Source organism: Prunus mume, linkage group LG6 (assembly GCF_029339155.1).
Source record: "Prunus mume cultivar Tortuosa linkage group LG6, ASM2933915v1, whole genome shotgun sequence".
In the NCBI taxonomy this organism is placed as follows: Eukaryota; Viridiplantae; Streptophyta; class Magnoliopsida; order Rosales; family Rosaceae; genus Prunus; species Prunus mume.
The window spans coordinates 12,288,672-12,307,250 of record NC_142703.1 but is presented as its reverse complement, the minus strand read 5'-3'; the positions used below and the strand labels follow the sequence as shown (position 1 = coordinate 12,307,250).

At 37.2% G+C, this 18,579-nt stretch overlaps 3 protein-coding genes and 2 pseudogenes across 6 annotated transcripts; 3 read left to right on the top strand and 2 right to left on the bottom strand.

Moving 5' to 3' along the window:
- The first annotated feature begins 81 nt into the window (after positions 1–81).
- LOC107880104 (uncharacterized) lies at positions 82–5,578 on the top strand. The gene is made up of 5 exons (XM_089054804.1): positions 82–1,233; positions 1,327–2,410; positions 2,528–2,815; positions 2,915–4,741; positions 4,849–5,578. The coding sequence occupies exons 1-5, from the start codon at positions 644–646 to the stop codon at positions 5,353–5,355; spliced, it is 4,296 nt and encodes a 1,431-aa protein (XP_088910930.1). The 5' UTR covers positions 82–643; the 3' UTR covers positions 5,356–5,578.
- A 133-nt stretch (positions 5,579–5,711) lies between these two features.
- On the bottom strand, positions 5,712–9,245 carry LOC103334743 (O-fucosyltransferase 16-like; annotated as a pseudogene). The gene is made up of 7 exons (XR_016128024.1): positions 8,833–9,245; positions 8,207–8,295; positions 7,926–8,109; positions 7,582–7,763; positions 7,163–7,265; positions 6,721–7,051; positions 5,712–6,623 (listed from the first exon to the last, which is right to left on the bottom strand). The product of XR_016128024.1 is annotated as an O-fucosyltransferase 16-like (transcript).
- Positions 9,246–10,028: 783 nt separating this feature from the next.
- LOC103334780 (TMV resistance protein N) lies at positions 10,029–13,147 on the top strand. Its single transcript, XM_089054814.1, is given in 5 exon segments — positions 10,029–10,972; positions 11,063–12,107; positions 12,109–12,158; positions 12,627–12,837; positions 12,913–13,147. Coding segments are annotated over 3 exon segments (1,581 nt in total). The 5' UTR covers positions 10,029–10,475; the 3' UTR covers positions 12,148–12,158; positions 12,627–12,837; positions 12,913–13,147.
- Positions 12,170–13,147, top strand: LOC148916096 (disease resistance protein RPS4B-like; annotated as a pseudogene).
- Positions 13,148–13,573: 426 nt separating this feature from the next.
- Positions 13,574–15,637, bottom strand: LOC148916095 (cyclin-H1-1-like). 3 transcript variants are annotated; one of them, XM_089054831.1, is made up of 6 exons: positions 14,956–15,637; positions 14,621–14,679; positions 14,322–14,406; positions 14,042–14,130; positions 13,872–13,955; positions 13,574–13,714 (listed from the first exon to the last, which is right to left on the bottom strand). In XM_089054831.1, the coding sequence occupies exons 1-6, from the start codon at positions 15,088–15,090 to the stop codon at positions 13,711–13,713; spliced, it is 456 nt and encodes a 151-aa protein (XP_088910957.1). In that variant the 5' UTR covers positions 15,091–15,637; the 3' UTR covers positions 13,574–13,710. The 3 variants fall into 3 exon arrangements, with proteins under 3 accessions (XP_088910957.1, XP_088910956.1, XP_088910958.1); XM_089054830.1 differs by having other exon boundaries at positions 13,892–13,955; positions 14,956–15,633; XM_089054832.1 differs by having other exon boundaries at positions 13,892–13,955; positions 15,002–15,631.
- Positions 15,638–18,579: the final 2,942 nt, after the last annotated feature.

Here is an 18,579-nt window from a genome sequence, read left to right as displayed (position 1 = left end):
GTTCAAGCTAAAGCCCAATGTTGGAGACGACGGACATGGTTGAGAGAGAGAGAGAGAGAGAGAGAGAGAAGGAGAAGTTCTTTGCGTTAAGAAAGTCACTAGGAAACTTGTTTGCGTTAAGAAAGTCAGTTTTAATTCACTAGTTTTGAATGAGTGATGAAGATTATCACCATATTAACAAAGTGATTTAATCTAAACTTGAGTCTTTTTTTATCTTTCTTTTCATATAATACTACATGGTAGAGGGTGGAATGATTAGAAGAAGTCCATCACTAAGAAATTTCCTTGCATTAGGATGCTTTATTTCTTGGTTTGAACGCACGAAAGTTCTTGGTCAAATCTCCTTCACTTCACTTTTTTATCTTTTAATCTATTGATCGTTTGCCACTCCCATGTGCCCTTTCCTTTCTTTATTGTATGAATGCTTGAATTTTTGTCCACCGACAGTGCTTGCCTAATTATTTCACTTGTCTCCTTTCCGGGATCGTTCTGTAGCAATTGTTTTGTAAAGCAACTGCTTTCTATTCTCTTTCTTTCCAAACTGCTTAATTAAACCCATCAGATTATCTTTCTTCTTCAAGTTTTCATCTCAAATATCAGATTTGCTTTCATTACAGCTCCTGGTGCATTCAGAGAAACGGATATGGAATCCATTGAGTTTTTTCAAGTTTTCATCATAATCATCATACTCATCATGACTCTGTTCTATAGCTACTTCAGATCATTAACATCTTCTTCTTCTTCTTCTTCTTCTTCTTCTTCTGCTGCTGCTGAGTCTAATGTCCCCCATTATCAAGACAAGTATGATGTGTTTCTTAGTTTCAGAGGTGAGGACACACGCGATGCTTTTACCAGCCATCTTCACGCGGCTTTACTTCGGAACAAAATTGAGACCTACATGGATCGCAGACTGGAGAAAGGAGACGAAATTAGACCTGCCCTTCTAGAAGCAATCGAGAACTCGAAAATTGCACTAGTCATTTTCTCAAAAGACTATGCTTCTTCCACTTGGTGTTTGAAAGAACTTGTGCATATACTTGGATGCAAGAAAAGCCATGGACAGATTGTTATACCCATTTTTTATCGCATAGATCCATCACATGTACGAAAACAGCAGGGATATGCACTTGAAGATCGTCCACTTAAGCGCAGTAGGGATGAGGTGGCCAACTGGAGGGCTGCTTTGGAGGAAGCTGCCAATATGTCTGGGTTTCATTATTCAAGCAAAACAGGGTATACTAAATCTCGAACTTGTATCAATTTCTTTTTGTGATAATTTGATTCATATACTTACTATTGTTTGTCTTTCATAATGATATTTGCCAGGAGGACAGAGGCCGATTTTGTTGAGGAAGTTGTTCATGATGTTTTGACCAAATTGAATCGCGAATCGTCAAGTGATTTAAAGGGTCTGCTTGGAATTGAAAATAAAATTGAAGAAATTGAGTCGTTATTATGCTTTGATTCACAAGGTGTTTGCTGTGTAGGTATTTGGGGCATGGGTGGTATTGGCAAGACCACCCTTGCTGATGTTGTATTTCACAGGCACTCCTCTAAATTTGAAGTTTGTTGTTTTCTTGCAAATATCAGGGAGAACTCCGAACAAACGAATGGACTACATCAGTTGCGTAATAAACTTGTTTGTGAGATATTAGAGGATAAAGATGTAAAGATCAACACTCCGTCCATACCTCCTCATATTCAAGATAGGCTCAGGCGTACAAAGGCGCTCATTGTTCTTGATGATGTAAATGCTCGAAAACAACTAGAATATCTTGTTGGTGATGATGATCGGTTTTGCCAAGGAAGTCGAATCATTATAACTACTAGAGATAAAGGCCTACTTGAGCAAAGAGTTGACCGTGAAAGGATATACGATGTTGAGGGATTAAGTTCTGATGACGCTCTTAGGCTCTTTCATTCGCATGCTTTTGGAAATAAGTCTCCAACAACAGATTACACTGAGTTGTCAAGAGAGGTGGTGGATTATATTAAGGGCATTCCATTAGCTCTTAAAGTTATGGGGTCCTCATTCCGACGTTGCAAGAGCAAACAAGAGTGGGAAGTTCAATGGAAAAAAGTGAAACAATTTCCAAACGAAGAAATCGATCAAATGTTGAGAATAAGTTATGATGGATTAGGAAAAAATGAGAAGGATATATTTCTTGATATAGCGTGCTTTCTTAAAGGCTATGAAAGGAATCTTGTAAAAGAATTATTAGATAGTCGTGATTTCCACGGGGAAGCAGGAATTAATGATCTTATTGATAGGTCTCTCATATCAATTTCCAAATGGAACATCATAGAGATGCATGATTTCGTGCAAGAAATGGGTAGGGCAATTACTCGAGAACAACGCAGTAGGTTGTTGAATGCAGATGATGTCTATCAAATATTGACAAATAACCAGGTACTTTAATTATTTACATTTACAATAAACAAGTCAGATTATTCCTACAAATGTAATTTTGATTGAACTTTTTTTTGTATATTATATTTACATTTATATTTTGCTCTTGATTGTCAGAGAGATGGACATGTTCAAGCCATATCCTTTGACTTGGCTAAGATTGAAGAGTTGGAACATGCAAGTTTCGGAAGGATGTATCGACTGAGATACCTACATGTCAGTGAATTTAGCTTTCGCAATAAGGACCCATTAATTGTTTCTCTTGATCTTCCCAATTCTCTTAGATATCTTTACTGGAAGCGATATCCTTCGGAATCTTTGCCATCAAAATTTTCTGTTCAAAATCTTCTCTTCCTTAATTTGTCGTCCAGCGAAGTTGGAGCGCAACTTTGGAATGAAGACCAGGTATATTATATATGCTTATTTTACTTCTTATAACATGTGGGATGTGGCCTAGAAAGTAATAATCTGCAAGCTAAGCCATTTCTCTTTAATTTGTTACAGGGTCCTGTGAACTTAAAATGGATCATTCTTCGTGGATGCCGACATCTAACTAAAGTCCCAAATCTCTCTCGGAGTAAAAAAATTGAGTATATAGATCTGCGTGACTGTCAAAATTTGGTTGAAATTCCTTCGTATTTTCAACATCTTGGCAAGCTTACTTATCTTCATCTTGGGAGCTGCGAAAATCTCAAAAATCTTCCCGAGATGCCATGCAATCTTGAATTCTTAGATTTGTCTTGGACAGCAATAGAGGAATTGCCTTCATCAGTTTGGTCTCATGAAAAAATATCTTACTTAACTATTACATTTTGTCAACACCTGAAGAGTCTTCCAAGCAACACTTGTAAGCTGAAACTTTCGAGATCTTTTAGTCTAAAGGGCTGCGTATCTCTTTGTGAGTTTTGGGAGCTTCCCACGAATACAATTGGACTGGACTATTGCAAAAGCCTTGTGAGTCTCCCAACGAAAATTTGGAAGTTGAAATCTCTAAAGAGCATTGATCTCAGTTTTTGCTCCAACTTTCAATGCTTCCCAGAAATCTCAGAGGCTGTGGAACATGTAGAGTCTCTAAATTTATCATATACATCGGTTAAAGAGCTACCCCCATCAATTGGAAATCTAGTTAAGCTTCGAAAATTAGATCTCTGTTTTTGCAACAACCTTGTGAGTCTCCCAACGAACATTTCCAAGTTGAAATCTCTGGAGAGCATTGATCTCATGTGGTGCTCCAAATTTGAATACTTTCCAGAAATCTCGGAGGCTATGGAACATCTGAAGATTCTCAATTTATCAGGTACATCGGTTAAAGAGCTACCCCCATCAATTGGAAATCTAGTTGCGCTTCGAAATTTAGATCTCTGTTGTTGTAACAACCTTGTGAGTCTCCCAACGAACATTTGGAAGTTGAAATCTCTGAAGAGCCTTGATCTCAGGAATTGCAAAAGCCTTTTGAGTCTCCCAACGAACATTTGGAAGTTGAAATCTCTGAAGAGCCTTGATCTCAATAGTTGCGAGAGTCTTTTGAGTCTCCCAACGAACATTTGGAAGTTGAAATCTCTGAAGAGCCTTGATCTCGGGAGTTGCTCCAACTTTCAATACTTCCCAGAAATCTCGGAGGCTGTGGAACATCTAGAGTCTCTAAATTTATCATGTACATCGGTTAAAGAGCTACCCCCATCAATTGGAAATCTAGTTGCGCTTCGAAAATTAGATCTCTGTTGTTGTAACAACCTTGTGAGTCTCCCAACGAACATTTGGAAGTTGAAATCTCTACAGAGCCTTGATCTCCAGTGTTGCTTCAAATTTCAACACTTCCCAGAAATCTCGGAGGCTGTGGAACATCTAGAGTCTCTAAATTTATCACATACAGCAGTTAAAGAGCTACCCCCATCAATTGGAAATCTAGTTGCGCTTCGAAATTTAGATCTCAGTCATTGCGAAAGCCTTGTGAATTTCAATTCGTGCTCCAAATTTCAATACTTACCAGAATTTAAGAGCTTACCTGCAAGCATCAAACAAGCTACTCAGCTGTCTCACTTGTGCCTCATCAATTGCAAGAGCCTTGAATCTTTACCAGAGCTTCCCCCCTCGCTGCAACATCTTGAAGCAAGTGGTTGCACGTCACTGAAGACAGTGTCAAGTTCAAGCATTGCAATCACACAAGGTTGGGAAGAAGAATATATATTTTGTCGAGGGCTTCATGAGAAACATATATTTTCTAATTGCCCATTGGATGAGAACGCACGAAGCAGCATAATGGCTGATGCACAGCTCAGAATTATGCGAATGGCAACTGCGTCGTCAAAGTTTACAGAAGACGAAATTGAGGTGCTCTCTCTCTCTCTCTCTCTCTCTCTCTCACTCACTTCTGTTGAAGAAGTTGCTCTTTGTTTTTCACGAGTTTAATAACTATGATGTCCATATCCATGGTACAGGAATCTTTAGGCGAAGTATCTTTCTTTGCCATAATATGTCCTGGGAATGAAATTCCAAATTGGTTCAGCCATAAAAGTAAGGGATGTTCAATAAAGATTGAGCTTCCTCGTGATTGGTTTAGCGCAGATTTCTTGGGTTTCGCTCTATCTCTTGTTGTTGCTACTGATAAAGAACGTATGACGATTGGATGCAAGTACAACTTCAAAACTAGTAATGGTGAAAGCCATGAAGTCAACCATCGTTTGTATTGTCCGGGCTCTGAATCTCTCTTAAGAAACAGAAATCCACATGAGGTGTGGGTGTGGTGGTATAATAATGTCTTTGAAGAAGTTGTAGAGGGAGCTCAAAGCCCCACTGCGTTTTACAAACTTGTTACGGAGGTCAATGTTGACTTCACCTTACCGGGTTATTATCGTTACAAACCCCTTCGGAGGGGAAAGTGTGGGATATGTCTGTTGTATGGCAAAGATGCCGAGATGATAAAGCAGAGGGCTTTGTATGCCTAAGATGATAAAAATGTCTTTGCAAGACTTGTGGCTGGCGATGCCTTTGAGTTCGCCCTCTCCATCGCCAAGCTTTTTGGCTGAGGATGCTGTTTAGTTTGTCACGCCCCATGTAAGCCATGTAAATTTCTTCATTGAATTCAAGTATTAAAAGTCAACATTATTAAATTTTGCATAAATTGGATTTCTGCTTCAATTTGGAATGGGAAATTGGCACCTTTCTTCAGTTTGCATTGCTGAAATAAAATACGTTTTTCTAGCAACATCACCGTAAAGCAATTACAAAAGATTAAAATTTGGGAGGGAGATGAAGAAAGCAGGGCCATCGTTGGGTTCAATGCCTATCATAGAACACTTACTTCAAAAATTAAAATAAAATAAAAAGGAACAGAAGAAGAGCAAGGATCATATAAACACTCTTTCGACCCAAAAAAAAAAAATCATATAAACATTCTTGCCTGCCTTACGGCAAGAATCATCAGAGAAAATGAAAAACACAAAAACAAAAAAACAGCAAAAGATGTTCCAGTAGCTTCATTTACAAGTTTCAAAATCTGAATATGACTATATTACGACTCCATTCTGTTATTCCAATGCCAATGCTGCTGCTACAGAGGCCTTCTATGTACATTGTGCATCCTTGTTATTTCTACCCTTCAGTGTAACAAAATCAATCTTGAGCGCCCAAGTAACCTATCAAAACAAACCAGCAAAGAATTTTGGTGATGAATTCGTTTGGACAAATCAGCTAACTCGCGTAGGTGGAGATTCAGTCTAGTCTTCTCCTAATTAATATAGTCTAGTCTGAAAAGAACTCTTGGAGATCTGGTTCGTCAGGTTTAAGTAGAAGACCTGGATCTGAAACTCTTACACCAGGCAGCACTTTACCATGAGAACGATGTATATTCATTTCCGTATAATCAATCTCAGACCAATCCTGCTCATCCTCAGTTATTTGCTTGTCAGTCATGTAACCACTGTCCTTGTTCGTGTCATCCTCCTTATGTATGTTCTGGCTGTCATAACTTTCATTTTGAGGAATTGGAACTTCGTTGGACTTTGTGCTAGATGCACTACATATGCAGGCTGCTGGGTTTTCTTTGAACTCACCCATGCCAGGCTTTATCTCATTTGGTTCTCCCATGAATCCAATTTGATTAGTTTGAAGCTTGGAGGCAAATTCTTCCCACGTCATGTTATTACGATTCATGAACAACGGAGACAGTTTCTTAGTATTCAGACGGATTGTTGGTTTATGACCAAAGTATCTCCTGCATCAGTAAACAAACTATTATAAACCAAAACATGATCAAATCAAACCCTTCCACCAGAAGACAGAAATGTATCCTTGAAGTCAAGTTTTACTACCTTTGACCAGCTAACATTCTAGCCATATTGCCATTGTTGTTGGCAATGAAAACATCACTTTCATCGCGAACAATAATGTCAAGTGCAGCCATTCGAGAAGATAAGGATGAAAATGGTGTCAACTCCTCTTTACTTGCTACAGTCTCTTTCGAATGGAAGTTTGGGAAAAGCTTCTTCAGTGGTGCCATCGTCTCTTCACCTCCATATATTTCACCCGATGCCACTACAAGTGAATATCACTTCCAAAACCCAGTGCTCTAAGCATAAGGCCAACTTCCTCTGGAGTTAGCGGGCATCTGCCATGTCTTTGTACCTTGTCAGGGTTGCTTGCCTGCATGCAATATAACCCCAAATATCAAATGTAGTTATAATGCAGAGATACAAATTATATACAACAGGTCACTATTGAATGACATCATTCAAGACATCAGTGAAGCCTTACATGTAAACTTCTCCACCTTTTCCGAATTTTCCCAAGTTCTTTCCTTTCTTTTTCTCCTCCACCAAAATCACATCCAGAAAATGCCAGCTTATCAGGCTCAAACCTATAACACGGTCTACCAATATCAGAAACTTTTTCCTATGGAGTCAAAAAAGAATTTGGAAAACTCTAGCACAAAACCTATTCCACCTATCAAAACAACCTAAATAGAGGTTTTTGTGCTGTACAACCCACCCATACATATAGCATGCTAAAGAAAATAAAATTCAATCATTTTTCAAGACAAAACACACATTAACTCTACAAAGAAATTATTTGCACAAGCAAGTATTATGTTGAAGGCATAACTTGCTCACAGTATATTAGTATGTACAATAGGAAAAAAATACTCAAGCAGCTAAATTTTTTTTGCAATTTACCTCAAATGCAGGGCAGTGAAATGCTTGCTTTTCATCCTCATTCTGTCAACCAACGTTTTCCCCATTTCATTAATAAGGTCAGTAAACTTCAAGGCATGATAATTTTCTCTACACCTAAGCTTTTGTAAATTTGAATCCAACTTATTTGAAAGCCTGTAATCAAACTTTGTGAGCTGAACAGCCTGCACATTAGAAAGCATAACAAACAACTGTAAATTCTATATAACCTGAAAAGGCACTAATTCAAGCACCAGAATTTTTTCTTCCTCGGTTATTTGCACCAGCATATGATAATTAACGAATTCTTTACAAATATGTGGTAGGTTCTCCTGAAAGACACTTACATGTTTTTTTTTAAGAACAGGCACTAAACGATTCTGGTAGCATTTTGCATTGCACTTCCTTGGGACACGCATGGTATATGGACTCATTGGTTTTCCTCCCTTTGTTGGAAGCTGTTTAATGATTTCAACATCTTTTGACAGAGATGATATAAACCAGTCTACATCAAAGATTTCATCAAAGTTGCTGCACCAAATACCCGAATAACAATATTAATCCACTGACTGTTTTGCTTACATTGACCTTCACAGTAGTTTTTTATCTGTGATATGGTGAAACTGACCTGGAATCCTTCCAAAATGATTTCTGGTCGAGCTTGGGAACAACAAGAGTAGCATTCAAGATATAAGCTGCAACAACAGCATCAGTTATCTGTAACAGAATCAGGAAAGGAAGCATCAGATGCTGAATCAGCAGCAAAAACATGCATGATTACAAACCAGTCTTATCACTCATGGAATGAAAAAGTTACAAAGTCCTATCAACGAGTCTTATACAGGATCTACTTATAACAATCCACATTTAGACTAATAATGAAGCCATTTGGAATCTGAATGCATAACCACAATGTTCTTTAAACTAAATTTCTTCTAAGCCTTAAATGAAGATATTATTAGAACGATAAGTTAGGCCTCGAATGGAAGAAAACTAAGATGGGAGTCGACTGGATTAATATGCAGCTCCGGCTCAATCAAGAAACTCACCCCCTCTTCTTTGTTGGTTTAAGCCTCCACTAGTAGCAGTCAACAAATATGCTTTCACATAAGCAGCTGCAACATTTAGGGCATTGGTTTTGTAAATCAAAAGCCTCAGATAAGTTAACCAAAATCCTAATAGAATCGATTCAATTACGACGTCATTACTGCAACCATGGAGAAAGAAAGGCATAAATAAAGTTGATTACTTTACTTGTAAAGTTATCGGCGGCATGCTACCATGGAACAAATCCGATTTCCTTGTACACTTGTTCGATCTATCTCTTTACACTGTTTCTTCGATATCAAACTGGGGAACCAGCACTGCCGGAGATGGAAGAAGAAGAAGGAGGAGGAGTAGGAGGGAGGAGGAAGGAGATGGTCTGGAGTTTAAGTACGGCACCATGAGCTGTGATACGCCGTCGTTTCGGAGTGATGAATGAAGGTGACGGAGTGTGCCGGTTGTTGCCAGATGGGTGTGGGTTAGGATTTTTTACCACGTCTCACTCTCACAAGCGCAACTCCTTTCACCATCAGTCATTGGACCCGACCCGACCATAAACAAAGGTTTCCCTTCTTTGAATCCAACTTGGATTTTCAGTCTAACTTCCAAACAAAACCCAATGATTGAGACGAAGAAGTTTGGGAGACAAAGCCCAATGCTTGGACATTTCCATAATTTGATGTTTCATTTTTGGATATTTCGTTGGTTTTATTAATGTTTTTAAAACTTTATTATGTTTCTTTCAGCTTTTTCATTAGCAATTCAATTCAGTGAATGACTAAACTACCCTTTCATATTGTACAAGGAATCAACAATTTCTTTTCTTGTAACGATGCCGAGGATAGGGGGTGGATCAAGAGAGATATTTACCATTTAATTAGTTATTTTATGAGATATTGTTATTTTTTTATTTATATATTTTTAAGATATTTTTTATTTTTTATATGTGATTTTATAATTAGTTTACTTTTGAATCACGTAGACTTGGCTCTTGGCACTTGGGTTCAGAATGTTAGTGATTTTCATTCAATAAGTGGTCTAGAAATATTGAGCATCCTCTAGATTTTCTTCTCTTGTTGAATATTTAGAGAGAATTATTAGTTATTTTGTTGGACAATTGTCATTCCCAAATTTTCTTCTCTCTCTCTCTCTCTCTTGCTTAATCCTTCTTAATTATACTTAGCAATTAATTAGTCTCTCTGCAACATGGTATTGTCTCTTGTCAAATTCTCCCTCATATTGTCTTGTACCAAAAGTAATAAAAGGAACAACTTCGTACGTAAAACGCATAAACAGGGGGGCCTATTGTCACTTTAGCTAGAAAGAAAAATTCCTACTCAAAAGCAAAAGTTGGTGCTGCCACTCTATCCCATATGCCCTTTTCTTTCTTCAGTGCTTGAGTAATTATTCCTCTCCTCTTTTTCCATCTCTGATTATTTTCCTGAATCGTTTTCGAGCTTTGTACAATTGCTAAACTAAAATTCTGATCTAGCTGCAAGCAACTGCTTTCAATTCTCTTTCTTCCTAAACAAGAGAGGCTACAACTCTCTCAAGCTGGCAGTGGCAGTGGCAACTTATTTCTAGCTATCTCTCTCTCTCTCTCTCTCTCTCTCTTGCTTAATTGGCAATATCAGATTCTCTTTCTTCTATACTAAATACTCACAAACTGCTTCCTATCTTTCTTTCTAAACAACAAAGGTCACAAATCAATACATACATACATCCATTCTGGAGATTTTTTTATCCCTCATTTCTCATTCTCAATATATACATCCTATTTGGAGGAGCTAGCCCAGATACATGTATATGCATGCATGTTTTGACTTGTAGGTTTGCAGGTTGTGGATAGGGATATGAGTTCATCTTCTTCTTCTTCTCTTCCTTTTGCAACCCCCCTTCAAACAAAGTACGATGTGTTTCTTAGTTTCAGAGGTGAGGACACACGCGATACTTTTACTAGCCATCTTCACAAGGCTTTACTTGGGAAGAAAATTGAGACCTACATGGATTACAGACTGGAGAAAGGAGACGACATTGGACCTGCCCTTCGGGAAGCAATCGAGAAATCGAAGATTGCAGTAGTCATTTTCTCAGAAGACTATGCTTCTTCCACATGGTGTTTGAAAGAACTTACGCATATACTAGGATGCAAGGAAAGATATGGACAGATTGTTATACCCATTTTTTATGGCATAGATCCATCACATGTACGAAAACAGGGAAGTTATGGACATGCAGGTCGTCAACTTGAGAAACGTTTTAAAGACAGTAAGGATGAGGTGGTCAACTGGAGGGCTGCTTTGAAGGAAGCAGCCAATATGTCTGGGTTTCATTATTCAAGAAAAACAGGGTAGCCAACTCTCTAACTTGTATCAAATTCTATTTGTGATAATTTGATTCATACTTACTATTGTTTGTCCTTCATAATGGTATTTGCCAGGACAGAAGCCGATTTTGTTGAGAAAGTTTTCCTAGATGTTTTGACCAAATTGAATCGTGAATCGTCAAGTGATTTAAGTGGTCTGATTGGAATTGAAAAGAAAATTGAGTTCATAGAGTCGTTATTATGGTTGGATTCACCAGGTGTTTGCTGTGTAGGTATTTGGGGCATGGGCGGTATTGGCAAGACCACCCTTGCTGATGCTGTATTTCACCGACTCTCTTCTAAATTTGAAGCTTCGTGTTTTCTTACAAATGTGAGAGAGAACTCAGAAGAAAGAGATGGAATATACCACTTGCGTAATAAACTTCTTTGTGAGATATTAAAGGAAAAAGATCTAAATATCCAAACTCTGTCTATATCACCTATTATTCGACATAGGCTCAGTCGTACGAAGGCGCTCATTGTTCTTGATGATGTGAATGCTTCAAGCCAACTAGAAGTTCTTGTTGGTGACCATGATCGGTTTCTCGACGGAAGTGTAATCATTATAACTGCTGGAGACAGGGGCCTACTTGAGGAAAAAGTTGATAGGATATACGAGGTTGAGGGATTAAGATTCAATGAAGCTCTTCAGCTCTTCCATTGGCATGCATTCAAAATTAAGTCTCCAACAACGGATTATACTGAGTTGTCAAAAGAGGCGGCAAAATATGTTAAAGGCATTCCATTAGGTCTTAAAGTTATGGGGTCCTCATTCCTTCGTTGCAAGAGCAAACAAGAGTGGGAAGATCAATGGAACAAATTGAAACGATTTCCAAGCGAAGAAATCAAGAAAGTGTTGAGACTAAGTTACGACGGATTAGAAGAAAATGAGAAGGATATATTTCTTGATATAGCATGTTTTCATAAAGGCAATAACATGAATGATGTAAAAGTGTTACTAGATAGTCGTGATTTCTATGGGGAAGTCGGAATCAAAGTTCTCATTCATAGGTCTCTCATATCAATTTCAAAACACAATTCTATAGAGATGCATGATTTGGTGCAAGAAATGGGTAGGGCAATTGTTCGCGAACAATGTATTGAAGAACCCGGAAGACGCAGTAGGTTGTTCAGTGCAGAGGATGTCTATCAAGTATTGACAAATAACCAGGTACGTAGTTCATGTTATATTCAAAATTTTCTCCTGTAAATCTTGTTGAGCTTCATCTGCCGTCCAGCCAAGTTGGGGCGCAACTTTGGACTGAAGACCAGGTATATATTATTATTTTAGTTCTTGTATGACATGTGTCATAGAAAGTAATAATCTGCAAGCTATAAGCTATTAATTCTTGTCATTTCTATTTAATTTGTTACAGAATCTTATCAACTTAAAAGTGATCAGAGTCCAAAAATTGAGCGTATAGATTTATCTGATACATAAATATCAAGATCTTTCGTACTTTCAAGATCTTGACAACCTTACTTATCTCGGACTTGGGCAATGCATAAATATCAAAACTCTTCCAGAGATGCCACGCAATGTTAAATTCTTAGATTTATCTGATACATCAATAAAGGAATTGCCTTCATCAGTTTGGTCTCACAAAAAAATTTCTGACTTTAATATTAGTTATTGTAGAGACCTTGAGAAGCTTCCAAGCAGCAGTTGTAACCTGAATGTCTCCGGTACTTTTAGTCTACATGGCTGCCAATTTCTTCGCGAGTTTTCAGAGCTTCCCAGGTATACAAGAGTGCTAGATTTGAGTGAGACAGCAATAAAATTATTGCCCTCATCAATCGAGTGCCTCTTTGGTCTCACTGAAATTAATCTGTCCTCTTGCAAAAGCCTTGTGAGTCTGCCAACAAACATTTGCAAGTTGAAATCTCTTGAGAGACTTAATCTCAGTTTTTGCTCTAAATTTCAGTACTTCCCAGAAGTCTTGGAGCCTATGGAACATCTGAAGCTTCTTATTGGAGTGTTGCAAGCCTTGTCTTGTCCGGCTTAGGGACGTCTTACTTGTTTTAAGCCAAGTAATTTTCTTCATTGAACATGTATTATTAATTGTTTACCTGACTTGGATATCAGCTAGAAGTTGGAATGGCTGTAGTTTAATTAATGTCCTACCAAAAGTAATATAAGGAACAACTTTGTGCTTAAAACGCATAAACAGGCGGGCCTCTTGTCACTTTAGAAACGCATTTTATTTATTGATATTGTTTGGGGAATTTTATTTTTATTCCATTGAACTAATTGATTTTCCCTTTATTCTCTTGGGGGTTAATTGATTTTCTAAAATAAAATTTGAAAGACAGACCTTATTGAAGGCTTATGATATAAAGAGGGCCCAAAAAGCCATTTAAAATTTTTTGTTCCGGAAAGGCCTAACCCGACCCACAATCCCCTCATCATTGCCTTTCCGCAAATAATAAACTAGAAATGATAAGAAGAAATAAATACAAGGTCAAAATAATCCCCTCCTACTAAATCACAACATCATTGCCAAGGCTCAGAAAAAAACTCTTCATCCGCTCAAACTCAAATCTTAAATCGACTGATTTGACAACATAACAATAAAAATCAAAATAGAAAAGAGAAGAGAAAGAATATATTAGGTAAAGAACAGGTAAAAATCTCTTATTCTACAATAATCGTACAGGATGATCGCTTGGAGTATCTTTCCGAAGCAAAACAAGAAACTTCCAAGGGAAACACCAAGATAAATTTACCTGAAACCAGATGAAGAGTGTCAGTACAATGACAATTTAAATTTGCGTATCTCCAACTGTTTAAAACTAAATGTCCCTCACAAACCCTATGGGACAAGAACAAGAAATTGCCAAGAAACCCAGATATGACGGCGAATTTTATACATAAAGGGCATACATTTCAGTATGAGAAGGTACAGGTTGCACTTCATTTGAGCTCCTCTTCGACTTGTGCTTCGATTTCTTATCCCGCTTCTTACTTCTGAAAACCAGTCAAAGTTTGGCATTAATACAAAACAAAAGGGCACCAGATTAAATGTGACTATTTCTAGATAAGGAATAGCATACTCGTCATGTGAACTAAGACCCCAACAAGATTTCAGTTTTCGGTTGATGTGCTTGAGATCCTTGTCTGAAGGAAACTTGTATTTTCTTGCCTGCATATATATTAGCCAGGAAGAAAAGCAGATTGGAAAATGAAACCAAAAATTTATCAGATTCAATTTTTTGAAATCCTGAACTTAATCATCTAGCTTTATGATATATAATTTTAAAAAATGTTTGCGCTGTATCACAGAGTCAATGGAGTTTGCATCACACTTGTATGTAGATTGCAACGAATTTATACCCAAGAATATATTGCATTAAGGAATTCAACTAGCTCTGAAACGGTATGTTCAGAACTCTGACGAGAGAGAATGCTCCTCAGGTATCTGAAAATGGGCACGCATGAAAGAAGGTTTATTAGTATTGTCCAACAACAAACACCCCCTCTCCCCATCCCAACGATTTAATGTCAATATGTATACAATTCTACTTGAGCAGACAATAGGGAAGTTGGGAGGAAGGCAGAAGTAGAACTATGCAGAAAAATAAAAATAAAAATAAAAACAAAAACGATAGGAAACCTAAAGTTCGAATCAGAACCTCTCAAAGTCAACAACTTTGTGCACCTGATTTGCACTACGCAAAGCAGCCAATGCCAACTGCATCAAATTAAGATGGGCAAGTTAAAGATGATTTATATATTATCTATGTGTGTGTGTGTGTGTGAGAGAGAGAGAGATATATATATATATATATATATATATATATTAATTTTCTTATCTTTTGGTTGGGCTCTATCCCACTATATCCTAAATGACCAACTTCTCTTCCTCATAAAATTCATTAGATGCTGCTCCTATAACCCTAGCACTCTCCAACCAAATCTTAATACTCAAACCTAAAATGGGCAAAGTATGATATTTAAAATTAATGACCAAATTCTGAGCTTGAACGGCTAGAAGCTTGAATGGCAAATCATGCCTGTCCAGGAGGGAATAGAAGTGGTGCATCCGTAAGCATGATTTTATCCACTTCCATCTTTGCAGCATGAAGCAAATTCTACAAATCATTCCATCAAAACAATATTTAGCTGGTTAGGCAAAAGCCAGATTACCCTCATCAAAAGAACTACATTTTCTACTAAATGGGAAATTCTTAATTTGCAACCATGATATTGCACCCCAAGGAAAAACGTTACACACAAAGCTGATTAGTGATATTTGGCTCATGTGCAGGGAAGTGGGGCTATCAGAGTTCTTCCTCTGACAGAAGTGAAGCAATTGAAAACCAGTTCTTCCTTGGAATTTTTTTTTTCTTGTTATGTACATATTGACACAAGAACCAAATGAAACAGAATTATTCATTTAATTAAAAGACTTCCTTAGTGAGTTACTTATAGTTTAAATTTATTAAATCATGCAGAAAGATACATTGCTTGTGACTGGCTATTGGTTATTTAAAATGATTGCTAACTCAACAAAGAAAGACTCTTAAAGATTCAGTCAAATAGATGCCATGTAATAAAACAGAAACTGAACACACTATTCAGCCATATACAATTAAAACAACGCCAAACAATTACCTGCAGAATTTGGAGTCGATCATCATTTATTCCATAGAATTCCTAGAAATGAACACTAATTGTCACCAAGTACATGCAAGGAACTTCTTAAAAAAATTAATGTCGATTTTTTAGACATTGGTTGTAATATGGACCCAAAAAGAAAATAGAAAAGTAGAAGTTTGTACACTGCACGTCTAATTATTTCACTTGTCTTTTTTCCATCTCTGCTTATTTACCTGGATCATTTTGAAGCTTTGTGCATATAGTCAAGTCAGCTCAGCTAGTACAATTGCTAAACTAATTACAATATGATCTAGCTAATCAACTAACTGCTTCTCTTTCCATAACATTTAAAGTTGGGCTGTGTGGCCAGTCATGCAGAAAGGGACGACGACATTGTGATGAAAGTGAAAATTGATGGGGGTGTTTGTAGTGGCGTTCTTGAATCTTCATCACCCTCAATTATCCTCATCGTAATGACACGCAATGATATTAGATGTTTGAGGTTTGACAACTTTTACATGATGACACGATTCGAAACTGACATGAATTTGTAAATTTCAGTTTGTTTATCTGAAACTTTTTTTGAATGAAAATTCAAAAAAAGAGTATTATGAAAAATTTATAAACTTGGAGGAATTTCTACATTTGTAATACTTGACACGAACCTAAAATGGTACTCGCTAATAATGTGAATGATGACCAAATGGACTCAATATCACATACAAACTTGGTTTTGTGACATGACAACTCTAATTCCTTAAATGACAGCTCTCCTAGTTCTTAATTGTATCTTTATTTCATTCCTCGATCCCATAGTTTTGAATCATTATAGAAGTAGAGATTTCTTGTTTTAAGTTTCTTAGCAAGGATGGATTTTATTTAAAAGAAAAAAGCCATCACTTATAACTCATAAAAAAATAAAAATCAACTTTCTTTTTATCTAAACTTGAGTCTTTCTTATCTGTCTTTTTATATAATACTAAATAGTGGACGATGGAATGACTAGAACAATTCCATCACTAGAAAATTTCCTTGCATTAGGGTTCTTTATTTCTTGGTTTGAATGCACGAAAGTTCTTGGTCAAATCTCCTTCACTTTACTTTTTAATCTTTTAATCTCTATTGATTGTTTGTACTTTTTTATCTTCAAAAGCAGAAGTTTGTACGTAAAGCGAGTATAAGGGGGTCCATTGTGCTGCCACTCCCATATGTGCCCCTTCCTTTCTTCAGTGTATGAAAGCTTGAATTTCCTTGCCTAATTATTTCACTTGTCTTTTTTCCTGGATTGTTTTGTAGCAATTGTTTTGTAGCTTTGTGCACATGGTCAAGTCACGTCAACTAGAGCAATTGCTTTCTATTCTCTTTCTTTCCAAACTGCTTAATTAGTATATTACCAATGCGATTTAATCTAAACTTGAGTCTTTTGATATATTACTAAATAGTGGACGAGTGGAATGACTAGAAAAAGTCCATTACTACTAGGAAATTTCCTTGCATTAGGATGCTATATTTCTTGATTTGAATGCACGAAAGTTCTTGGTCAAATCTCCTTCACTTCACTTTTTTATCTTTTAATCTCTATTGATTTTCCTGGATCGTTTGTGCATATATTTTATTGAAAGATACTTGATCGAACAATGGCAAATGATTGAGACAAAGGAGTTTGGGAGAAGGAGGGGCCATTGTGTTGAGAGCAGAAGTTTGTACGTAACGCGTGTCAAGAGGGGCCCTTTTCTTTCTTCAGTGTGTGAATGCTTGAAATTTTATCCGCCGACAGTGCAAATGCTTGGGTAATTATTTTACTTGTATTTTTCGGTGGCTGATCGTTTTGTTTGTAGCTTTCTGCACATAGCCAAGTCAAGTCAACTAGAACAATTGCCAAAATAAAATCTGATCTAGCTTAGTCTCTGCAAGCAACTGCTTTCTACCCCTCTCTCCCCCTCTCTCTCGCTTGCTTAATTGGCTCCTCAGCTGCAACCCTTAATTTATCCCATCCATCATCTTTCCTTTCTTCTTCTTCTACTTTCAAAGCAGGCCTTTCCTTTCTTCAGTGTGTGAATGATTGAATTTTCGTCCACCGACAGTGCTTGTCAAGTCACTTCAACTAGAACAGTTGTTTTGTAGCTTAGTCTGGTGAAGCAACTGCTTTCTATTCATCTAAATACTCACAAACATAACTATAGATCTGGTGCATTCAGAAAAAGAGAGAGATATGGAGTGCATGGAGTTCTTTCAAGTTTTCATCACGTGCTTCAGATCATTAACATCTTCTTCTTCTCCTAGTTCTTCATCTTCTTCTGCTGCTGCTGCTGATACTGATATCCCACCTCTTCAAGAAAAGTATGATGTGTTTATTAGCTTCAGAGGAGAGGACACCCGTCTTACTTTTACCAGCCATCTTCATGATGCTTTATGTAGGCAGAAAATCGAAACCTACATAGATTACAGGCTTGTGAGAGGAGATGAAATTGCGCCTGCCCTCCTCGAAGCAATCGAGAGATCTACGATTTCGGTAATCATTTTCTCAAAAAACTATGCTTCTTCCACTTGGTGTCTGGATGAACTTGTGCATATTCTAGAATGCAAAGAAAAAAAAGGCCAGTTGGTTGTACCCATTTTTTTACGACATCAGTCCATCAGATGTACGAAATCGAAAGGGGAATTATGAGCTTGCATTTCGTCAACATGAAAAACGCTTCAAGGACAATAATATCGACAAGGTGCACAAGTGGAGGGATGCGTTGACAAAAGCAGCCAATCTATCTGGGTTTGATGATTCAGAAAAAACAGAGTAACTAATTCTGTAACTTATATTTTGATTTCTTCTTGTGACTATTTCATTTCGCAGACATACTAACTAACTGTCTGTTTGTCCGTGATCATATATGCCAGGTCTGAGTCTGCTTTAGTTAAGAAAGTTGTGGACGATATTTGGACAAAATTGATTCATAAATCATCATGTGATTTAAAGGGTCTGCTTGGAATTGAAAAG

Coding starts and splice junctions, on each gene's coding strand:
- LOC107880104 (XM_089054804.1), top strand. CDS start 644: ATGGAATCCATTGAGTTTTTTCAAGTTTTCATCATAATCATCATACTC. Junction 1,234..1,326: donor CATTATTCAAGCAAAACAGG/GTATACTAAATC, acceptor GATATTTGCCAG/GAGGACAGAGGCCGATTTTG. Junction 2,411..2,527: donor AAATATTGACAAATAACCAG/GTACTTTAATTA, acceptor CTTGATTGTCAG/AGAGATGGACATGTTCAAGC.
- LOC148916095 (XM_089054830.1), bottom strand. CDS start 15,090: ATGATTTGTAGAATTTGCTTCATGCTGCAAAGATGGAAGTGGATAAAA. Junction 14,407..14,620: donor AAAGTTGTTGACTTTGAGAG/GTTCTGATTCGA, acceptor GCCCATTTTCAG/ATACCTGAGGAGCATTCTCT. Junction 13,715..13,891: donor GCTCAAATGAAGTGCAACCT/GTACCTTCTCAT, acceptor ATCTGGTTTCAG/GTAAATTTATCTTGGTGTTT.